Source organism: Peromyscus californicus, unplaced genomic scaffold (assembly GCF_007827085.1).
Source record: "Peromyscus californicus insignis strain IS unplaced genomic scaffold, ASM782708v3 Scaffold_14__1_contigs__length_90479793_seg_2, whole genome shotgun sequence".
Classification (NCBI taxonomy): Eukaryota; Metazoa; Chordata; class Mammalia; order Rodentia; family Cricetidae; genus Peromyscus; species Peromyscus californicus.
Genome location: NW_026294436.1, coordinates 18027491 through 18052271, shown reverse-complemented (window position 1 = coordinate 18052271; position 24781 = coordinate 18027491). Strand labels below are relative to the sequence as shown.

The window sequence follows — 24781 nt, the reverse complement described above, 5'->3', positions numbered from 1 at the left end:
CAGGAAAGTTTGCCCAGATGTAGCAGCATCTGGCGTTAAGCACGGGTTGGCCTCCCTTCCCTGTGGCTCCAGTTCCTTCTATTGAGAAATTAACAAGCAATTCCTTGGTATGTTTTCCACTGGCCCATTCCGTATAGAACTTTGGGTGATGGCTGGTCCTTTTCAAAGGAGGTATTGGCAACCGGCAAAAGAGGAAGAGACTGCAGAACGCTCAGTCCTGGATGGAACAGACATCTGCACTCCCTCCTTCCAAGGCTCAGGGGTCACTGCGGAAGAGGGATGGAAAAAGTGGAAGAGCCAGAGGTAGTGGACGACTGCAAGGAGACAGTGTCTCTGGACACGGGGCAGCTGCACAGATGAGCTCACAACAGTTGTGTCAGCGTACACAAGCCTGTGCAAGCCCAAGCCAGACCAAACCCAGTATGGAGATGGGAGTGGACCCCAAAGCCCACCCTTAGCCATGACACTATTGACACTCGTTAGCTGCTGAGAGAGAGAGAGAGAGAGAGAGAGAGAGAGAGAGAGAGAGAGAGAGAGAGAGAGAGAGAGTGAGCGAGTGATGAGTCAGTTTTCTCTGAGTGTACCCCTGGTAAGTCAACTATGCTCCAGTGGAAGACCATACATCCAAGAATATTTGAGCAGAATAGCACAAATTGCTCTTTTTTTTTTTTTTATTAGGATCCAAAGTTGGATAGATAGGGACAGGAATAGAATAGATCTGGGAAGAGTTGAGGGAGTGAATAAAGCACACATGAAACTCTCAAAGAACTAAGAAACAACAAGAGTGGTGGGAGGGTTCCTCACACAAGGATAAAGGAGGATGGGAGTCACAAGAAGGCAGCTTGAGTGTCAGCAAGACAGGGTAGTTGACCAGTTTTGGGAACTGAAAAAGAATTCTGTTGAATGCCTTTTGGGATGCTTTGCAACTTAGAAAAACAAAGCAAAACCCCAAAGCTTTGAACCAGGTAAACTTAACTCTAAACCTGATCTCTTCTGCTTATAGCTGTGTGACCTTGAGCTAGTCATTAAACCCTTTAAGCCTCAGTTTCCACATCTATGAAGCGTGGAGAGTAGTACCTTAAGAGTTGGTCTCAGGGTTGGATATTGTATGTGAAATCCTAGGCTAGCACCTATGCTTAGTAGGTACTCAGTAGAAATTAGCTGTTAGAATTACCACCACCACCACCACCACCACCACCATCACCACCACCACCACCACCACCACCACCACCACCACCACCACCACCGGAAGAGTGTAGCAAGAAACTGTTGGGGCTTCTGTAAAGCAGTGAGACTTGAGTGTGTAGAAGACCAGTTCTGTTCAGCGTCCTGCAGGCCTTTCCATGGAGACCAGCAGGCCAGGGCAAAAACACATGTGGTTCCTGGGCTCCTGGCTCAGGAAGCCAAGCAAAAGCTGCCACATTTCTACTTAAGTGGCTTCAGTTCATCCTTCTGGGATAGGGAATGAGAGACCTGCTTTTAAGAGCATCTGGGGGTATGCTGGACTTCCAAGAGCTTCCTGTGCTTCTGGGATCTGACACTACAGGGTCAGCAGATCACACCTCAAGCTTTCCATTCCAGACTGTAGGCATGCCCTTTGACAGCAGGACAGGGGAGGGGGAAGTTGTAGTACAGGAGTCTCCTGTAAGTACTGCAGTAAACCCAGGGAGCAGTGTGTAGCTCTGTCTCTGGGTCTTTAATTCTTAAGAATTCACAGCCAATTAAATGCATTGTCTTTGACCCAGTTCTCTTTTAAAGACAAAAGCCAAGCCTTCTTGTTGGGAGCTGTGTTAAGTGGGAGGGTTTCCAAGATAAGAAGAAAAGACAGTTTCTGCTACACAGAGTTTTATTTTTTTATTGTTGGTTGGGGAAAGTCAGGCAGGCTGTAAGAGAATAATAGCGCATATCCTCACGGGCACACGAGCCTAAAAATAGAATACCATTTAAAGCAGGTACCAGTAGTTCCTGAGAAGAGAGGGACAGTGGAATATTCAGGAAGGGACTCACACTTGGTTCAGTCAGAGGAAGGTAAAAGATAGCACAATTATGTTCTCAATTAAATGTGGTCCCATGTTAATTGAAGTAAAGACTTTAATATCTTAGTCCTGTGCTGTGCTGAAGTATCACACTGTGAGGCGATACAGAATCATGTGGGAAGGGCTCAGTGTGAATGAAGGATTTAAGGAGGTTGAGGAAAAGTAGGGTTTGGATTTCTCATTGCAGCAGGATAGTTAATCTGCTACCTCCTGTTTCTTCTACTTACCGACTCACTGCCCCTTGGGTTTTACTTCTGGAAGGATCAGTGAAATAGGTCTGCATCTCAACATTTTTGGTACACTGGCTAAGGAATCAGGATTAGAATGAATCTAACAAATTAGGACGATATTCAGTTGTAAAATACTGACTGAGCTGTATTAGCCTGTTTCTGCTTAAGTGACGGGAACAGGGTATCCTTGCATGAAATTCAGACATCCTTCCTGGCAGCCTCCAGTGTTAGAGCAGAGGCTGCAGAGCAAGTCTGGCAGCTCTCAGTCTGAACCTTTGTAAACAACAGATGTTCCTAACCGAGTTCTAGGGGTGGAGGTGGAGGTTTCTGTTGATGCTTGAAATTCTTTGAATTTATAGGCAGTGTCTTGGGGATTCAGCAAGAGGAGGAAGTTGTAAGGGACTGATTTTGCAATGTACAGGTGGAAGTGCCTCTGACAGATTTCCTTAGAACACAAAGCACTATTGAATGGGCTCTGAATAGAGAGTGAGAGGTACCCAGGGAAGCAAGCACGGTTAAGAAAGGCTCGGCTTCAATGGTGTATTGATTCCTGCCTTCCTCCCCCTTGGACTCCCTCATTTGTACACCTCTGACTTAGTTAGCCTTCCTCGTGTGGATAGAAATGTATGCTCTTCCCTGCCACAGCATATTCGGACAGCTGCACAGCACAGACCCTTTCATTAGTACCTTCAAAGTGTTTTGGAGTCTTACAATGTACAGATTTCTGGGTTATGGGCTTTTCTAGGTTTTTTTTTGGGGGGGTATTTTTTTTTTTTAGGCCAGAGTCTCTCTATTGAACCCATGATCCTCCTTTCTCGGCCACTTGAGTGCTGGGATCACAGGCATGTACCACCACTTGGCACTTTTCTTGGATTCTAAGCTTATTTTGTCCTCTCTCAGTGCTGATTTTGCGAGATTCCCATTACATCATTAATCACCACCAGTTAGATAGGTCAAGATAGTGTGACTTAAAGCAGTTTCAATTCTGACCCCCCTCCCGCCGCCTCTTTTTTCCTCTTTCTGTGGCACTGGGGCTCTAATCCAGGATCCCACATGCTAAGCAGGCTTTCTGCCTCAGAGCCACATTCCCAACCCTGAGTGCTGCCTTTCCCTTATACCTGTCACCCAAGCTCCAAGTACATGTTCTAAGCACAGTGAATACTTAGAACCCTTACACTTCACAACATAGTCAGGAAGATCAGAATGGAAAGATGTATATGCAGTATATGATACAACAAACAAATGTTTAGAAAGCTGGCCTTTAATCAAACGAAGAAAGACAGTATATCAGATTTGGGCAAATTTTTGTGCCACTCTTAATTAGCCAGAAACAACTGTTTTGAAAATCTTTGATTAAAATCACTTGTTGTTTGGGGGCTAAGGACATGTTGTATTCTTAATGATTCTGGAAGCAGGTCACTTCTGGCTGTTCTGCCCAGAAGTTTAGAGAATAAGTGAACACCAATCCTCGTAGACTCATTCTTTTTTTTAATTGTTTTTTTAATGATTTATTTTTATTTCATGTGCATTGGTGTTTTGCTTGCATGTATGGTTGTCAGATCCCCTGGAACTGGAGTTGCAGTTGTGAGCTGCCATGTGGGTGCTGGAAATTGAACCCAGGTCCTCTGGAAGAGCAGTCAGTGCTCTTAACCGCTGAAGTATCTCCGCAGTTCTTTAAGCACACTTTTCTGAGCACTTGCCACATGTCAGGAATGAAATATAGGTAGTAGAATAAGCTACCATTTTAATTAATGGAGGTTACTGATTAGTGTGAAATAGTGTGAGTGTATGTTTGTACATTTTTGTGTTTCAGAGACATATGGGGTTCAAGCTGAGGAACCAAGATTATTGAGGAATTCTTTTAGATCCTCAAATAAACACTTGGCTTCGTTTTCATCATCAACAGTCAACAATTCTGCACAAATTCTGCACAGGTTCTAGAGTAAGAGACATGGCTGAGCCCCTCCCCCTTTTCAGAAGGCTCATGGTGTCATGTGGGAGATAGGTTTATATGAAATACGAAGTAGCATATAATTCGTGCCAAAGGAGAGATGAGGAAAACGGCTTCACTTTCTTCTTTATTTTATATTTAATTGTATGTTATAATTATAGAAAAATCTGAAGAATAGTACAAAGAGTAGCATATACCATTTTCCCCAGATTATGGTTAATATACCACATATTTGTTTCATATTTTTCTTTTTCTTTTCATGTGCAATTTACAGTGTTTGTGTTCTGGAAACACTTCAGAGTAAATTGTAGATATGGTACTCTTTTATCCCCACATACTTCAGTGGGTGTCTGCTAAAATTATACTTGTTTTCTAACATAGTCACAATGTAATTGTCAAAATCAGAACATGAAGATCATCATAATACCTAGTCCGTAGTCATCCAGATTTACCAATTGTTTAAAAAGTCCTTTTGGCAAAGGAAAATTTAAGGTTGTGTAGTTGTCTTATCTCTAAGTATCGTTTAATGGAGAATAGATTCCAAGTCTTTATATTTTATTACATCTCCCCCTTTTTTTTTAAGCATTTGACTCCAGAATTACTACTTAATTTGCTATTTCTAATCTTCTGATAATACTGTCTGTGTTTGATTCAGGTTACAAACTTTGGTAGGAGTTACTGTCCTAGTTTTCTCAGTGTGCTGTGTTAGGAGTCACTTGCTGGTGATTTGCTCTGTTACTGGTAATGCTCACTTTGATCATTTGGTTGAAGTGCTATCTATCAGGTTTCCTATTTTTGATGTAACTCTTAAAGCTATTCTGTTCTGTGCTTTGAAATAAAGAACTTGCTTTGGAGACATACTTTAAGTCTGTGTATAATTACCAATAGTTTTATCATCTATTGATAATTCTTGCTTGAATCAATCTATTAGGAGGAGGAGGATGGTTACCAAAGAGTCATTTTTCCAATTCTTCAATTCCTTCTACATTTTTTGGGGGTGGGGATTTTTTGGTCTGGTTGTTTATATCAATGTGAACTGGTAGATTGTATTTCCTTCAGTAGTTTTTGACCGCTTAATATTTTTATTTATCTTTATGTCCATGGTGTATTGTATTTGATTATTGGGATCCTGTCAGACTGGATCCTGTGTCATTGTGACATGTTTTCTTATCATTTCTGTATAGTGTAAAGTGGTCCGGGCTCAGACTGAGCTTGCCTCGTTTCCACTCTAGAAAGTCATTTCTTTAGAGTCTTGGCTGCATTTAATATGGATTTTATCTAGAAACAGTGGTTGCTTGTGTGTGCTGTTTGTCACTGGAGTTAACTATTTGTAGTCTCTGCCAGCAGAAGTAGTAGACAGAGGTAGGCCTAGAACCCAACACCCATGTACTTTTACTTTTTTCTCCATTTATAGTTAGATGCTCCTCTGCCTAAGATGGGATTACAGTCTGATAAATTCATAGTAAGCAGGAAATATCGCAAGTTGAAAGTGCATTTAACACACTTAATAAGCTCCATAACTTAGCAATATAGCACACTTTGGAGTATTAACTATTTACACACTTGTGATCACATGTTGGACACTGCCCAGAATCACCAGAGAGAGTCCGACTGCCTGTGGCCATCCAGGAAGAGAATAAAACTCAAAATTTGGAATGTAGTTTCCACTGAATGCTTATTGCTTTGACACCATTGAGAAGTAAAAAAAACTTTTCAGTTCAATCCTCATTAATCCAGAGACTCTCTCTCCTTACTTATATTAGAGCCTGGGAGCTCACATTAATCTTCAGTTCTCTTCTAATGTCACATGTTTTATTTAAATGTCTCCACTTTCCATCTTTGTAATTCTCTGCTGAACAGTGAGGAGTCTGGTTCTATTATCCATAATATATTTAATTAGTTATTCAGTCATAGACTGTACAGAACGTAGTTTCAGAATTGCTAACTCACACTTCTGAAAATACTGGCTCAGTTTTAATACTGGCTTAGAGTATTCAAGTTTTTGTTTCCAGTGAAAACATTGTTTTCAAAAAGTTGTTCCTTAGTTCTTTCTTCTTCAAAGCTCAGACTTTCACTGTAGTCATATTATTTATTTGAAATACAATTCTGTTTATATTTAATTTTTCTTCTCCAACTTGAGAGCTTAATTAACATTCTCACTTCCAAATCTTTCTCTTGACCAGAGATTGAAAAACTTAGGTACCAAGTGTGGTGGTGCACACCTTTAATCCCAGCACTCAGATGCAGAGGCAGGCAGATCTCTGAGTTCAAGGCCAGCCTGGTCTACAGAATGAGTTCCAGGACAACCAGGGCTACACAGAGAAACCCTGTCTGAAAAACCAAGAAGAAAAAAAAATGCTTAAGAAAAAGCAGGGGACATGATCGTTCATAGGTTATGTCAGGATGTTAGCATAAGTCAGCAATGGAGTCACAAGTCAGATGATGAATGTACTCAAGGGCTGTCTATGGATTTGTCTCCCGGTTTCTGAGTCAACTCTGACTCTAGGGCAAGATATTTTATAGATGTGGATGGACCCTTGCCAGTTTCTCTTTAGATGACTCTGCTTACATTTTCCTTCCCATTCTGAGCAGTCACTTCTTTTACAGTTTGGGAACCAGAACCAGAATCCAGTTTTTATTTCAGGTTTGTGCTGTGATTGTATATACCATTTACCATCAGTTCATGTCACATGCTTGATGTAGGACCTTTTGCATTCTTGATTTTGGCACTCTTCCATAGATAATCATCCCTGCAGAATTTTAACCCTGGTCCCCTAACCCTCTGTTCTAATGCTCCTTATTTTTCCTTGCTAACTTTCTCACCCAGACACACTGGCTTCTCCAACAACTCTTATACTAATTCTGACCTGGTTATCGTCCTCTCTAAGGATGACTTCTGGATTCTCCTTCCTATGCCTTACTTAACTCTCATCCCTCCACCTCCCACACACTCATTCTATTTCTTTTCCCTCCAGATACCTGTAACCTGGTCAGTGCTGCTGTTTCCAGCTGTTCTGAATCTTCCTGCAGCCTAAGTTCAAATACAGAGGGGCTCAAAGCTTCAGATGCTGTGCTCACTTCTGCAGCCTAAAAACAAATTACTAAGAGCATCAGGAAATTTTACAATAGTTTTAGGGTTTGGTTTTTCTTTCTTCACAGTGGTACTTCCTCTTCCATGCCTCTATTTCCCCTTGCCTCTTCCTGCATAATCCCTCACCACTTTCCTTTTTTCCTTTGCAGAGGCTCGTTCCTAAAACTTTCACTCCATTTTTATTCTCTCCACATATTTACGGGTTTAAGCCGTTTGTACAGCACTATTGACAACCAAGCTGGAGATGCTGACACTTTTCTAATTGTGCTGTTGTTGAATCTTCTATTTAGGGCTAAGGGATTTGTGTCCTTTAGGTCATATAAAGGAGATGAAGTTCAACTTCTGTCAGTGGTCAAGAAGTTATCCACTTAAGAACGAAGGTACTCTTCTATTGATTATATCCATAAGGGTACAGAAAGGAGCCAGGTCCACTGCCTGCCTGTCATGCCTAGTGTGTGTAGATACTTCCTATAGACAGCAGGTGTGTCACTTAGGAAACAAGTGACATTGTACCCACATCATTATTTTCAAAATCTTTCTTCTTGGAATTTGCCAACCACTTTCTTGCCATGTTCTTAAGAAGTCTGTTTAACTCAGCATAACTATAAGAAGAAATCCACATAGTGGGACTGTTTACACTCAGATGCACAGCAAAGACAGTGGCTGTCAGCTATCGAGCATCGGGAAGGAGAGAGTGCAGAATGTAGTGATTATGGGATGACCAGTGTGACCAGAACACAACACTTCCAGGGATTGTCCTGAAAGGTTCTCAGGGATGGCTTCCAGAAGTTGAGGGAATTCTATGTTTACGTGGAAATGAGGAAGTTTGTGTACAAATACTGTCCTTGCTCTCTCTCCTTCCAATTCCTTTTCATGTGTGTGTGTGTGTGTGTGTGTGTGTGTGTGTGTGTGGTGGGGAGGGGGGGGAGGGGTGGTGGTGGTGGTGGGTGCACCTCCATACATGAGCATATAAAGGCCAGAGATCAGTATTAGTGTTTCCCTTTATCACTTGCTACCTGTTTTTGTTTTGTTTTGTTTTTTTTAAAGACAAGGTCTCTCACTGAACCTAGAGCTTGACCTTTTGGCTAGACAAGCTGGCTAAACAAGCTCCCAGGATCTGCCTCTCTCTACCTGTCTTTCCTCCAATATTGGGGTTACAGGTGTGCATCACCAGCCTAGCGTGTGTGTGTGTGTGCTGGGGATCTGAACTCAGGACCCTGCACTTACACAGGAAGTGCTCCTTACCCAGGGAGTCCTCTTCCAGGTGCCCCTCCCCTCAGTTCATTGTCTTTCTTCCTCCTTTCTCCCTCACTTCTGTCTTTGGAAGAAAATACTTTGAAGAGAATTTTCAGATTTTTAAAAGAGGATAGGGTATCTGACCAGCTCCTTGAATTTAGGACATTGGCTTAGACTTATAAACTATATTGTAAGCTGGAACACTCATGTCTACTCATACAGATAGACACACGTACACATGGTTGTGCATGACTGTAATCCACACACTTGAGAAACTGAGGCAGAGGAACATGAAATCTAAACTAGCCTGGGCTACATAGTGAGACCTTGATTAAAACAAACAGCTAACAAAACAAAACAAATCAACAAAACAGAAAAATACAAGACAGTGTACATTTATTTTATTAACCAAGGACACCTCTTTCAAAAACAAAGATAAATTTTGCTATATATAATATATACTGATACCTTATTTCTTAAAAAATATTTATTACTGAGTTATGTGTTTGTTTGTGGGTATGTGCACATGAATATAGTACCTGTGGAGGCCAAAAGAGGACACTGGATGCCCTGGAACTGGAGTTACAGGTGGTTGTGAGCTACCTGACGTGGGTACTGGGATCTAAACCTGGGACCTCTCCAAGAGCAGTACTCACTCTTAGTCACTGAGCCAGCCCCAGGATATTTTCTACTGATCACACTTGCTGTGCAGTATTTTCTGTTATTCTAATTTACTGTTTCTTAGGTTTTGTGGGTTCGGGAGAAGAATACTAGTTTTAAATTCATCATTTTTTCAGCTACATTAGTGACTCCTATCCCATAGATTGAAAAACATTCCTGTAAGACCATTAGTTCTAAAATGTTTTTGCAGTGTGCAGAATTACCTGGAATGCTTATTTAAAATGGAGGGTTCCTGGGCATTTCTCCAGTACACAGTTTAAGCAAGCATCCAGGTGATTCTGTTGCAAGGTCACTTAGAGGAACTGCTCTCTTAGGAACTTAGGAGCCTGGCTGTTGAAATTTCGGTTCACAAACTTGCTTAGAAATGGTCGATTCCAATCCTGATTGAGAATCTTCCATTTTAGAATGACCCTGGTAATCTACAGTGGCTCCTGGGTCTTACTGTGCTGTGACAATTCTCTTTTTAAAATGTCTGTGATGGTTCTTGTACAGCAGAAAACATTTGAACTGAAGCCACAGAACAGAGAATGAAGGAACTGAAAGGTCCTTTTACAGAGTGGCCGGGTATGGCCCAACCCTCCAGTAGGTGCCCAGAGCCAGTCCCAAATTAGAATGGGTGGGATTCAGAACTGTTTTCTCTTCCCTTGCCTTTCATGTATAACCACATGCAGTGTGTCAACATGTTTTCTGGCGCCGCTAGTCACCAGCAGCTTTGCTCCCTCTGGGTTCATGGACCCTTGGTATTCCTGTTATGTGTTGTCTTAGAATAGCTCTGTGCTCTGGGGAGCCAAGCATTGTCCAGTAACTCTTTCAGTACTAGGTCTTTGTAGACACTAGGTCTGATTGAAATGTAGCAACCACCACAATGAAATAAGAAAATGGCCGCCAGTCAAGAGACCTGGGCCCTTGTCTTGTTCCACCACTATTTGGGTGACCTCAAGATCCCTGAGTATCATTTTCCTCCCATGGAAAATGATAGGTTTGGTTTAGACTCTCCACCATCTTGAAAGTCTCTTCTACTCCTGAAATTGCATGATTCTATTTTTTGTACCCTCTGGCTTTTCTCTTTACACTTTAAACTTTTCCCCTTTCAAGTCTGGGCAAGGTTGGGTGAAACAGATTTACTGAGCTTGGAATTTCCCTCGAACCAGATAATAAGGTAATAGTAGCAAAACATATTCCTTTTTGGTGCACTGACATGGTCTAAATGTAGCAAACATAATTGATTGTAATCTTTAGAAGACCTGAGAAGTTTGGGGTGTCTGTGTCTTTTGGAAAATTACAACTTTACTGGAGCCATTTTGTAAGTGCAAATTCACTGAGTGGGCTGTCAAGTAGTAATAACAATTGTTAAAGTAATAAGTGATGGTGACACAGAATCATGGCTGGGGAACACTTCCTGTGAGTAAAGCTTTTATACGGACATCACTTTGTTTGATTGGATGATAACAGGAGTCAGATGAGTTAGGCATTGGGTCTGTTGTTCCCATTTATATTTTTAAACAGGAAAAGAAAATGTGAAGCCTGTAGTACATTTGTCACTTACTTAAGATTACTTGGCTATCAAGTGACAGAGCTGAAGCCAGGTCTTAAGGTGCTTTATACAAAGTACTTCCTTGCTGGGATAGAGTCATTAGTCATCCAAATTCCATAAGGAACTAAACTCAAAATCTGACCTACTAACCTGGAAACTGACTAGGGCATTCTTACACTACCCAGCTCTTTAAAAAATTTCACTAATAAAGTATTAGCTTGGCTACTAATAGGCCTGGGTTTGGAGCACACAAGCCAGTGGGGATACACATTTGATCACTCAGCAACGACTCAGAGAATAAACATGAGATATAACACATAAAAGTAGTAATTATACATGAAGCTGCTCTGAGGACTGTATGACTTTGTTCCATTTATCTTTGGTTTCAAACTATTTTCCTCATTGTTATCATGAGCCGTATAAAGGGACTCCTTGTCCCAAGAACATGCATTTAGGAAAGGGAGGTACCCTATGGATGCCCTTTCTTACCAATGGGCTCTTAGGACTTGGCATATTTAACTCCTTCTGGCTGGAAATCAGTAACTTACTGGCTATAGATCAAATTTCTGTACTTGTGCCTGGTGCCTGAGAGATGGCTGCTCCTAAAGGGAGCAGCATTTGGTGCTTTGAAATAAGTGTGTGGATTTCAGAATGATGCCATTCTATTTTGGCACACATAGGTATTTATTTCTCTAGCATGAATGACCAGGAGTGAGCCAGGCAGTGTGCCTCAACCGTCTTCCAAGGTTTTATTTATTTTAAAAATCTGCTAACACATCTGTGGTTTTCTCTATATAGTTGTCATTACCTACGGGGTTCTGGTGACATCTTAATTAGAGAAGGAAAAACTGAAGGTATAATTGTATAATTGTTCACAGATCTTCTTATAGAACATGAGGATCCAACTGAAAATTCAGTAGCAATGATTATAAACTTTTTCAGCTGAAGAGCCATATGGTTTTGTGTTCTTTGGTCATTGCTCGTATCTTTGCTGTGTCTTTCTCTTGCTATATTTTAATTCTGTTGACCATTTGTTCTTCAGGCCTTTTGATGTGATCACTATATTTTTTGAGTTAGGGTTTTATTATATAGTTCTAGCTAGCCTGCAACTTGCAGCAATCTTCTTGCCTCTACCTCCCAAATTCAGGGATTATAGGCATAAACTATGCCTAGTATTGATCACTGATTGTTTTGGTATGCCTTGAGAGGGGTCTGTTAATGTTCAAATGATAGAAGTTGAGTTCACAGTTTATGTTCTCCGGTATTAGATCATAGCTACAGTATACAAGGAGAGTTGAGTAAAGAAGGGAAGGCTCCAGGTCTGCAGAAGTCATGAAGAAGGCTGTGGGTAGATGGACCTTCTAATTTAGTCAAATGAGGGTTTCTCAATGGGCTCTTCTGTATCTGTTTACACACAAGCAGCAACACCGTCCTAAACAAGATGAAGGTTTCACCCATGAGGACAGTTTAGGAGAAAGAAGCCATGTTTTAGATCTAAGCAGTCCACAGACATGGATTGATGTAAGAAACAAGAATGATGAACCTTTTAGCCCTAGTCCACAGAACAGGGTTTGGCACATTGCTAACTACTCATTTTTTGTTGAGTGAATGAATGAAATAAAAAGACATCAGGAACTCAGAAGGAAGCAGAAATAAGATGTCGGAAACCTAGGCAAGAACTTGGGGTGGCAGAGATTTGGGTTTGGGGTAGACCCCCATGTTTGTTCTCAGGGTACCTACTGAGCTGTCTTGAATGATAGGAAGAGCCCCCAGCCGTCTGCTCTCCCCTGAGATCAGGGTGCTGTGGGGTGGTTGAAGGGAAGGCAGAGTTTCCAATACAACGGACTAATGGTGGGATCTCCAGCTAGAGTCTGTATTGGTTCATACTTGGGGCCATCCTTAGTTCTCTGTCTTAACCCAGAAGATCTGTGGTCTCATATTCTCTCAGAAAGTGCTTGCTAAACATTTAGCAGATGTCTAACACGTTATTGGTCCAGTTGTCTACTTCAAAGCAGATTCCTAGTTTGGAAGGAGGGATAGGAAGGCATGCCTCTCTCTCAAGGTTATAACTAAGCTCCATGGGACTACTCCAGAGCTACAAGAATCTCATTCCCTATAGCTCTTTCCCCAAACCTGATTAGAGGAGCCAGTGGGACTGTTTTGAGTAAGGCATATAGACAGCTTCTTGAATCCTTTCTAATCATCTGTCTAGGCAAGTATGTGGCCCTAACTTGAAAATTTGAAAGCTTGTTTCTTCACACGTAGTGTATAGTGGTTTTGCTTTTGGTACTTTTCTGTTCCTGTCTCAGAGCTCTCCTACTCTGATCTCATTGTTGGCAAAGCTGAAGCCACAGCTGTGATAAATCCAGAGAAATGTGCCCACCCCCTGTCTGCCCGCCTGTCTTTGAAAGGTACCTTCAGGCTGCCACTGTAGTACTGTGTCACACAACCGGCAGCCACCATTACAGGCAGAGTCTTTTTAAGTCAGTTTCTGCCTTGGTGGTTTAATTTTAAATTCTCCCCTCCTTTTAACACCTTCCCTAGCAAATCCAATCCATCCTCTGGCTTATCTGGGTCAGCAAGGGTCTGATTTTATGCATGGCCCTGTCAGACCACAAATCCGCTGCAGCTTTTCCTCTATCGAGCTTGCCTGTTTCTGTCAGCATCAGCAAAATGCATAATAAAGAAAATAAGCCAGAAAGGCTAATAACACTCATCTGAATAAAATAATCTCTTTGACTGCTTCAGTTCATTTCATTTTAATCAAGGTGCCAAGAGGGAATTTAGGTTTGCATTTTTTATTTATTTTATTTCTTTGCATTCAGCTTTTCTCATCACTACTTTGCTGTCAAACCATCACTAAATGAGCTCTTTTATCATGCACATACCTGTTTTTTTTTTAAATCTTTCTCATTGGAGACTTAATAATATATACTGAATGATGAATTTAACTCATTCAGAGTTTAGTCTGTCATTTCAGAACTGTTATCTAAGAGTGAAAAATTATATTCTTAGATGCGTTGATAATTGCCAGCTTTTTAGAAATTGGCAGGTCTGAGAGGGATTCTGCTATGGGGCTTTGGAAGCTGCTGGTGCTTCTGGGATTCTGGGCTCCCTTTGACTTCTTTGTCAGCCTCAGCACACAGTGCCCACTGAGGAACACAGGACTGTTGTTCTACCTTGTCTCTTTGTGAAAGTAGGGTGGAATATGGAAGTCTGCTTCTCTTTTGGTATCTGTCTCTTGTCTTCCCAGAGACATACAGCTGCTTGGTTAATTGCCTGCCACCGTCTTATCCCAACTGTAATTTGCTAAGGGTTATGCACTTTTAGCAGGCTGCATTCTTGGCTGTGGCCCAGTGCCTGTTGAGGAACATGTTGGAAATGGATGAAAGCTAAATCCTCATTTGTTTGGAAACGGAAATAATAACATTTCTCACATTTGCATGGTGTTTTGTGTTGCTGAAGTTTTCTTGCATCCATCATCTCAGCTAATCTGCAGCAGCCTTGAGAAAGGGCAAATAATAGACTGTGGACCCAGAAGGAAACCTCCGTACAGCAATGTAGAAGCTCAAGCCATCCACTAACACCAAGCTTGTGCTCTGCAGAGCCATGAATATGGATGTTGTTAATTAATTGCCATTCCAGACTATAGGAGCTTCTGGGAACTTCACAGTGATCTATTGAAGATCTTTCAGGAGCTGGATGGGGCACTGTCCATTTTGTAGATGAGCTGGTAGAAAATTGATGGGACAAGTGTTGATTTTGTGTGTGAGCTTATTGAAACAACCAGAGGAAATATGAGGGGGTGGTAATATATAATGTAGAGATTTTATGATTATGGAGCTTCTTTTTCCTTGGCCATCTTAGAAATCCTTCTAGTGATCTGTTGTTAAGTGTTTGGGCATCCATAGATGTACTCTCTATTGAGGGAGAAAAACTGGGCTCGTGTCTTCAAGTTAATGTTCATGATTCAGTTGCACGGGTTTTATCTGGTCCAGTGCAGGGTAGTGATAATCCCCTCTGTAGGTGCACACTGGCTTATGACTTTCTGGTTTCCTTCCTTTTCACTGGTCCTCTCTTCTGCAGCACAGTGTGGTATTTTCTTGATCTTCCTGAAATTTTTAAGTAAGAAAAATACTTTTGAATATTTTGTCTACTTTTTAGAGATTAGTGTTTAAGGAGGTTCACAGCTGTGTTCAGTACATTCCTAAGGGATACAGACCCTTTTCTTTAAATGTCCTGGCATTGTACAACCTGAGACTGGGGGTGAGGTGAGGGATGAAGGACAGGGAAAGCAGAGACATTGTACTAACAAATGCTAGATGGGAAAGATATAAAGACAAATTTTAATCTCCTAACCAAGTGAAGTTCCCTCAGTTTCATCAACTCCAAATCAAAGAAGCCTGCAAAACTACTAGAGCAGGAAGCCATCTTCACAGAGCCTTGGTACACCTCTGTGAAAAAACATCTCATTGACTTGATTATTTCCCAACCTGAAGTGTGTTGCAGCTTTGTTCTTGTTGGCTGGGAAAATTGCCTGCATAGTATACTAATGTTTCCTTCTTCCCGCATTCTTTTCACCTTTCTTGTGCCAACATTGCCCTAAAAGAAATAAAGCATCTGTTTTTGCATATGTTTGTGTGTGTGTGTTCGTATGTGAATATACTTTTAAAGTATGGAGTTTTAGAGTTTATTAGAATCAATCCTTATGAACAATGAGGCTGTGTTTATTAACTAAAAATATTGATACTAGAATTATGAATAAGAGTTGTACTTCTGTATAGTTTCATCATCACATTATTTCTGGTTTGGGTTTAGGTTCTTCACTATTAAGAAAATTCTGCAGAATGGGGATATAGCTCCACAGTAGAGTACTTGCCTAGCTTTCAGTACAATGGTTCAACCCACAGAAGCTCTTGCCACCTCTCAAAAATAAATTCTAATTCATACATGAGTAACTATACTCCTGGTATAATTTTAAATTGATTTAGATGTTTATGAAAGAATAATATTTCCTCTCCTAACACTGAGGGATCCAGGTATTGAACCCAGGTTATCAGGTTTATATGGCAAGTGCTTTTTACCTGCTAAGCCATCTTACCAGCCCATTTAAAATAGTACTTTTTGGGGGAATGGAGATAATGGTTTAGTGGTTAAGGGCACTGGATGCTCTTCCAGAGGACCTGGGTTCAATTCCCAACACCCACATGGCAGTTTAAAACTGTCTGTAACTCCAATTCTAGGGAATCCAACACTCTCACATAGACATACATGCAGGCAAAAGACCAATGCACATAAAATAAAAATAAATAAATCACTAGGTAGTACTTTTTAAAATTGTGTATGTTTTTAAGAATAAAACTGTTAAATAAAACTGATCTGGGGATCACTTTGAAAGTTTCCTTTCAATAGGAAAATCATATGTCATTGAATACATGTGCTTAAATCTGTCACCCTCTTGAATTTAGGGTTGTTTTCTATTTACCCCCCCCCCATGCTAAACATTTTAAAGGGAATAGATTAATTATGTGTATCTTCCCCCCTTAGCTAGTGCATTTTTAAATTTCCACAGAAGTCTTTTTAATTCCCTAGAAAGGTGATGGTCATAATATAGTGCAGTGGTTAGTACTTAACATTAGCAAGTTTGTCTTGAAGAAATATGATGGGAGGAGGTAGGGGACAGGCTTAGAAGAGTTTCAGTTTAGACTCAAAAGTGTTCACTGGTTTGAAACAGCTCCTTAGATTTGGTTAGATAAGTGTTTGATTTGCTAGTTTAGAGTGTGGTGAAGCCCAGTGAGGTGTAGTGACTTTGTTAATAGCTGTGACTGCAGAATTGAAAACCTTCTGCATTGAGCTCTGAGCTCCACAGATCACAGTTGGCCGCCTCCTGCTCTGAATGGAGACAGTGCTACTTGCTGTTTCTGTGCTGAGAGTCTGACTGGAGGGAAGGAGGAGAAAAGGAGTAGATTTACAGGTTTGATTCCTTCCTGTGGTCAAGAGCACCATTGGCAGTGACAGGCACTGGCACTTTTTAGTTATGTCACTTAGACAAAAACTTGAACATTTCTTTTTCCTTTGGCTCTCCTCAACTTTCTGATCACCTCTTGTGGGGTTTACAGCAATGTAAAGGGTCCAGCCAAGGCAAGCACATAGTATACCTTGATAAACGGCACCATAAACGAATCCTACTTCCCTTTTCTCTACTTAAAGAAACCCAACTTCAAGGTGTATGACTAGCACTGTTCAAAATTAGTATGCAAACTGAGCCGGTAATTGATATGCTTTGGGAATCACATTGTTTTCATTTGAATAAAGGTTTAGAATTTTATGGCAGTACCAAAGCATGAATGAATATTAGGAATATATATATATATATTCAAATAAGGTTGTTTTCTTAATTATATGGGACTTAAGATAATGGTTCAGTCAATGCTGTCCAAAAAAAAAAAAAAAAACCAAACCCAAAAACCTCTTTATATGTGTTACATGGAACTAGAGAGTCTTCTGTGAATTTTTCATGGCAGATATCTTCAATGTTTTTATGGAATCCTACTGTGGGCAAACTTGTAGAAGTTTTTGTTTGTAGTATTCTAGAGATTTTTGTCACTAATAAGATCATTTTTTTAATTTATTTTTAATTATGTGTATGTGTACATGTATGGGTTTATATACATGAGTACAGGTGCCCATGGATGTGAGAAGAGGGATCAGATCCCCTCCAGCCAGAGTTAAGAGTGGTTGTGAACTATATAATGTGGGTGCTGGGAATTGAACCCAGGTCTTAACCACTGAGCCACCTCTCCAACCCTTCTGATAGATAAGCTCTTTAACTTTGTCTCTGATGCTAAGGGTAAGCCAGATGACCTAAGCTCTAAGGTGTGGACTGTGGAGAGACAGTCTGATGTATCCTAGTCAGACAATGCAGAACGGCTGCTCTCTGCGTTCCTCTTGCTTTTTGATGGTGTGAGAGAATGACAATTCCTGTAAGCTTCAGTCTTCTAACCATGCAAATGAATTGGCCTATAGCCCTGAAGGCTCACTGCCACAGTGACCCTCTTCCTCCAGCTAAGCCCAACCTCCCCAAAATACATGTGCCTGGGTACGGAGCATTTCACATTGAAACCATAGCAGTAGGCTTTAGGGAAAGTATCTTTGTTTCTGCTTCTGGTTGATGACTGTGATTTTTGTGACATGAACTGTAATCATAGTTGCTGGCCCTTCCTGCTTACTAATATTATTTTTTTCTTCCATTTCTCTGCAGGAAGGACCAGAATGTTCTCTCTCCAGTAAACTGCTGGAACCTCCTCTTAAACCAGGTGAAGCGGGAGAGCAGGGATCATACCACCCTGAGTGACATCTACCTGAATAATATAATTCCTCGATTTGTTCAAGTCAGTGAGGACTCAGGAAGACTCTTTAAAAAGGTATATGGATAGATGTTCCTAGTCACAAAGGTTCTTGGCTGGAGCAGTGGCATGACTTTGTAATAAGAGAAAAGATATTTTCTTTCACTTAACAGGTTTTCCATTGACCATTCTATACCTCATAGTCTTAAAGGAAAAGAATGTTTGAAGTGGGAAACTTTTTAACCTTCTAAGCTGAACTGATAATCCTGGGAAGACACAGCCATGGACCAGCACCATTATCCATCAGCTTTATATACTGATACTGCTCTGGTAGCTTCCTTTGTGCTTTGCGAAACTCTTGGACTCAGGGCTCTTTAGTGTTGTGCCATGTTTTCCTCATGTACTTCACTTAGCAATTCCTATATGTTTATATTTTGAATTCAGTTTTCTTTCCAAGTTCTGTCTTAGCCAGGTGGACTCAAGGATTTGGTTATTCTCAGCATGGACACCTTACTGATTTCTGAAACTTAATTGTTACCTCAATTTATTGCATATAAATTGAGCAATTTGACCAAAGAAAAACTGAAAATAATTGTCATATTCTTAAGATACTTTTGTCAAATACCCCTATTCCTGTTAGTGCTGGTACCTACCTCTTGGGAACTCAGGAACCCCCTTTCTTAAGCTCTCGGTAGAGTCATTCTTTCATGAGGCTTGGTTGTAAAAAATGGTAGCAGAGACCCTGACTTCTGAACACAGGAGTAGTCTTCATCAGTGTTCTATTGCTGTGAAAAGATACTGTGACCACAGCCACTTTTATAAAAGAAAGTATTTCACTGGAGCTTGCTTACAGTTTCAGAGGTTTAGTCCGTTGTCATCTGTGAGCATGGTGCCACGCAGGCAGACATGGTGCTGGAGAAGTAGCTGAGAGTCCTACATCCGAATTCACAGACAGCAGGGAAAGAAAGAGACTGGGACTGGCTTGGTCTTTTAAAATCCCAAAGCCCACCCCCAGTGACACACTTCCTCCGACAAGGCACATCTACTCCAACAAGATCACACTTCCTAATCCCACTCAAGTAGTGCTGCTCCCTAATGAACAAGCATTCAAATCTCTGAATTTATGGGGGCCATTCTTATCCAAACCATCACATGTACCATGTCTGACATTCCCCAGTAAATTTCCAGAAAGTGAATGTCACAGGTAGAGGATATATACAGCTATTTATTCACTAGTTTCTAGATGACAACATCCAGTATTAAGATTAGAAGCTACATCCAACTACTGAGGGATCTGGATGCAGAGATCCATGACTAGGCCCTGGGTGGATCTCTGGGAGTCCAATTAACGAGAATGAGGAGGGTTTATATGAGCGAGAATTGTTGAGACCAAGGTTGGATAAAGCACAGGGACAAATAGCCAAATGAATGGAAACACATGAACTATGAACCAATGGCTGAGGGGTCCACACTGGATCAGGCCCTCCGAATGGGTGAGACAGTTGATTGGCTTGATCTGTTTGGGAGGCATCCAGGCAGTGGGACCAGATCTTGTGCTCATTGCATGAGTTGGCTGTTTGAAACCTGGGGCCTATGCAGGATTGTTTGCCTCGGCCTGGGAGGAAGGGACTAGACCTACCTGGACTGAGTCTACCAGGTTGACCTCAGTCTGTGGGGAAGGCTTTGCCCTGGAGGAGATGGGAATGGGGGGGGGGGGGGCGTTGGGGGGAAGGTGAGGGGGACGGGAGGGGGGAGAACAAGGGAATCTGTGACTGATATGTAGAACTGAATTGTATTGCAAAATAAATAAAAATAAATAAATAAATAAATAAATAAATAAAAAAAAAAAAAAAGATTAGAAGCTAAGTGAGAAAAATTTAATAATCAGAATTGTCATTGATGTAGTTATAGCTCTTAATCAATTTCCTAGTTCTTAACATTGGAAAATGTTTCAGATTTGATTAGACTTGGAATTAGTGCAGGATTTCTTCCATTTTTACTGGCCCGAACAAAGGACTGAGTACTATTCTATGTACTTAACTGCATCTATGAAGGGGCATTCTCTGTGTTAGAGGCGGGGTATTGAGGGTACAACATCTGAAAAAGAGGGAAAGATAACTCCTCTCACTGCTCACTGACAGTCTGTTGTGACCCTGCTGTTGAGGGCACTTTCTCCCATCTCTATGGTTTCTAGCATCTGCTCTAGTTTACTTATTGCTAATCTGAGTTTCTCTGTAACACACACTAATACGTGTTTGTATGACTGAAATCACTTTTTTAAATGGATTCTTGGCTGTGATCTCTTTTGCTTTTTGTGACCTTGACACCTGCTTCAACTATCTTAGACAGCCCTGCAAAACTGGTAGTTTCTGCCCCCATTTTCTCTGTTCATTTGAGAACAGTGCTTCCATGAGAGGTGTTTACCTAACTCAATTTCAGGCAGTCTATCGGCTTCCTTTTCTTCTAGCCTTAAAGTATATTAGTTCCTTGTCTAATAAAACAGTATGACCAAAGGCACCTTATAGAAAGAAGGGCTTACTGGACAGATGTCTCTAGAGAAATAAGAGTCCATCAAAATGGAGCAGCATGACAGTAGATGTCGGGGTAGTAGCAGGAGCAGGAAGCTGAGAGCTCACATCTCTGATGCAAGTGTGAAGCAGAGAGTGAACTGGAAGTGGAGTGAGGCTTTGCTCTCAAAGCACACCCCCAATGACTAGTTCCCTCAGCAAGGCTGCAGCAACTAAACATCCCCAATAGCACCAACAGCTGGGCACAAGTACTCCAATGTCCAAGTCTGTGGGGACATTTTTCATTACATCACCACAGAGAGGAATAAGCTGAGAGAGATTTGTAGCCTCTCCATATCTCAGAGAAGTCTGTGGTAGCAATAGCCAGATATCAAAACCATTAGTGTCCCTGGCTTCTCAAATGCCCATCTACATTTCACCAGAGACCTGGAGCATGCCACCTCTAGAAGGAAAATTCCATCTGTTAATGCCTTTACTAACCAAGACCTCAGGATTGACCTCTATAAGCTGTATTCTTACACTGATGATGTAAGGAAGAATTTACTTCTCAAGATTGTTTATGATACTTCATAGAACAGTGGTTCTTCCTGATGCTGGGACCCTTTAATATAGTTCCTCATGCTGTAGTGACCCCAACCATAAAATTATTTTCATTGATACTTCATAACTGTAATTTTGCTACTGTTATGAATCGTAATGTAAATATCTGTATTTTCTGATGGTCTTAGGTGACCCCTATGAAAGGATCATTCAATCCTGAGGTTAAGAACCACTGTCATAGAATAAAAACAAACATATAATAAGTTTGTAGCTCAGTATATTTTCATAAACAGAATAGACCTATGTAACTAGTTCCCTGGTCAGGAATCAGAACATTTCAGTATTCCAAAAGCCTCATCTTCCTTTCCCAATTTCTGAAGCCCTAGGAGCAGCTACAGCCCTGATTTCTAACAGCAAACTTTGGTTGTGCATGGATTCATACTTTGTATGAATAGAATCACACAGTATTACAGACTTGGGCCTAGTTTCTCTCAGTATTGTCTTTAAGTATATTACAGTATATATAAATGCAGCTCCTAAGACTGTTTCTTGGTTGTTGTAACTTGGTTTCAATATGTGATTACCAATTAAAGATATAAATAGGATTGTTGAATGGTCAATGTTTACTATTCTAAAAGGTGAGTAATCTCTTTTCTCTTCCCCTTGGGGCCCCAATGAATACAAAGAACCCTCTACCAAGTTGGTCAATAGATAAGAAAAGATTCATTTTGTTTGAATTCTGCTTTCTAGTTCTAGGCAAAAACACATTCTTCAAATCATAGTTTCCCACCGTCTTATTTAGAGTCTATTGAACCTGAAGAATTAGTACTCTACTGATAAAGATATAGAAACCAGATACGAGACGAAAGAAATGTGTCTGGGCTCCCTTTCTGTCTTATGTAGCTTTGTGCTACTGAACAGGAAGGAGGTCTTATCCAAGGGACCTTTCTCATGCTGGAGCTGCTATTCACTTAGAGAAACTGAGCTCAAGACCTGAACTTCACTATGTGCTTCAGTTCCCTAAAGTTAGAAAACAAAACAACAAACCCCCACAAAAACCAGTTTGGGATATGGTACCTTTGGTCCTACACAAGAGATTTCTTCTGGTTGTTGGGTAACGTCTGTTAAATTTTGAAAGGTAAATTGTAGACCCAGAGATAAAGACAAACACAAGTGAAGTGTGAGTATAGAGAGAGTTGACTTACACAGTAGAAAGTCCACCTCTGTTGAAGAATGATGCAGCATTTCAGAGGCTCCTCCAGTGACCAGCCACCAAGAGAGCAAACTGGAACTGTGGCACAGATAGTATCTTTCGTTTAACTAGTACATTTGTATCTAGTAGCAAAAACAAATCCCTTTTTCAGAGACATGGGCTTCAGAAAAGGTACTTTTATTTCTGATTTTACTGTGGATGCCTGTGTTTTATGTTACTCTATGAAATTTAGTGACAAAGGTTATGATAAGAAAAGTCAGCTTTTTAAACCCATATGTACCAAGTATTATGCTAAACATTTTCATATACATTATCACCTTTAATCCTTACAATGTATTTGTAGTTACTATTATCATCTCTTTTATAAAAGAGGAAACTAAGGCCAAAAGACATTAAGAAAAAAATGCAGCAAGGCTGGAATTTTAGTCCTGTCATCTGGATCTAGAAGCTGGTGTTTTCATCTACATCCTCTCTTGGGAAGCTGGGGCTATGGTGTGCAAGGAAGAGGCCTTACTCATTGCCATCGAATCTAGAAAGTCACTTAGGGAGTAGGACTAACATTTTTTTTTTCACACAAACCTCCCAAAAGCATTAACTCTATTGTTCCTCTCACCTGATATGGGAAAGCAGCTCAGAGTTGTGAAATAGGCAGCATGTTTTTCTCCCCAGGTGTAGAGTATCTAGCAAGCAAGAAAGAAAGACTCATTAAATGTGAGGTATGGCCAAGAATCTGGCTCATAGCTAATTCAACTCGTTTGGGGTGGTCAGTTAGGCTACACAATTGGCCCGTCTATGTTGCTGAACCCTCTTAAGGGATACGCCCTGCTGGCCCTCTGGTTTGTGGTTATACCTACTGGGACATGCTATATATTTTTCATGAAGCTGTGTTGGAGATTCCTTTAAGCTAAATATAACATCTGGAAAGTAGCCTCCTGTCCACAGCTAAGAAACAGACCCACTTTGTCTAGGATTCTAGGGAAACTTGAGTCCATTTGGTGCTCCTGACATCTCTTCCATTTAATGAAAGCTCAGTCTGTCTGGCCCCTGTTGGAAGCAAAGTTTGGATAAATATTATTACTGCCACCTTCGTTTATTTAATGTGGTGGCTTCAAAAATGGTGACTCTCACCCCCACATGGAAGAGGAATAATTTTTCCCATTTTATCAGTTAAATTGCAGTAAATGTGGGATACTGTTTCCCACATATGGGAGGACAATCCTGTTGGCTTCCTCATTGAATTCACCTTATGGATGACACTAAAAGCTCCTCTGACCCTGCTTTTTTTCAGCTCATTTATTCTAGCCCTTGACAGACACCCTTGGAAGCTGGTCAGTTCAGACAGTCCTACGGCTCTTGATTGTACCCTTGTTTTTCCAGTTAACTATATTCCTAATTTACTTTTAGTGCTCTAATTTTCTCTGGCAGAAACTCAGGTTAAATTAAGAAAGCTAGGTCACATTCCCCACAGACTAGTAGTTCTCAACTTTGCCTGTGCATAAAAGTTGCTTGGGGGAATTTTAAGAAAATCTTTGTGACCTTGAATAGACAAAGATATCTTAGAATATTAAAAAGCATGAGGTATAAGAGGAAAAAATGGTAAGTCAGATTTCATCAAGTCATGTACTTTTTGAAAAGATATTTTAAAGAAAATGAGAAGCCACAGACTGGAAGAAAATATTGCCATGCTATATAACACAATAGCTGAGACTGAATAATTTATTCAGAATAGAGGTTTATTTTTAGACAGTTATGGAGATGAAATTCCCAGGGGATTGCCTCTAGCAGGGCCTCCTTCCTTTTTTTTTTTTTTTCTTTTCTTCCCTTTCTTTCTCTTTTTCTTTTTTCTTTTTTTCTTTTTTTTTTTTTTTTTTTTTTTTTTTGGTTTTTCGAGACAGGGTTTCTCTGTGTAGCTTTGCGCCTGTCCTGGAACTCACTCGGTAGCCCAGGCTGGCCTCGAACTCACAGAGATCCGCCTGGCTCTGCCTCCCGAGTGCTGGGATTAAAGGTGTGCGCCACCACCCGCCTAGCTCTTTTTTTTTTGTTGTTTTGTTGTTGTTTTTTGAGACAGGGTTTCTCTGTGTAACAGTCCTGGCTGTCCTGGATCTCATTTTGTAGGCCAAACTGGCCTTGAACTCACAGAAATATGCCTGCCTCTGCCTCCCCAGTGCTGGGATTAAAGGTGTGTGCTACCACCGCCAGCAAGGGCCTCCTCCTTAGAGTGTCATAACATAGTGAAAGCATAACATTAGTAATGGAGCGGAGAGAGAAAAAGAGAGGTTGATTGATTTTCATCCTTTTATCAGAAACTTAATCCTGAAATAACTAACCCACTCCCATGATAAAGACATTGATCCATTAGCCTAATCACCTCTCGTCATTACTACATTGAAGATTA

General features: G+C 40.8%; 1 protein-coding gene across 1 annotated transcript in view; it reads left to right on the top strand.

The window, feature by feature from the left end:
• Positions 1-24781, top strand: part of Srgap2 (SLIT-ROBO Rho GTPase activating protein 2) — a 224989-nt gene that overhangs the window by 97887 nt on the left and 102321 nt on the right. Inside the window, 1 exon segment of the mRNA XM_052736861.1 lies at positions 18021-18183. Coding sequence (XP_052592821.1) covers positions 18021-18183 — 163 coding nt within the window.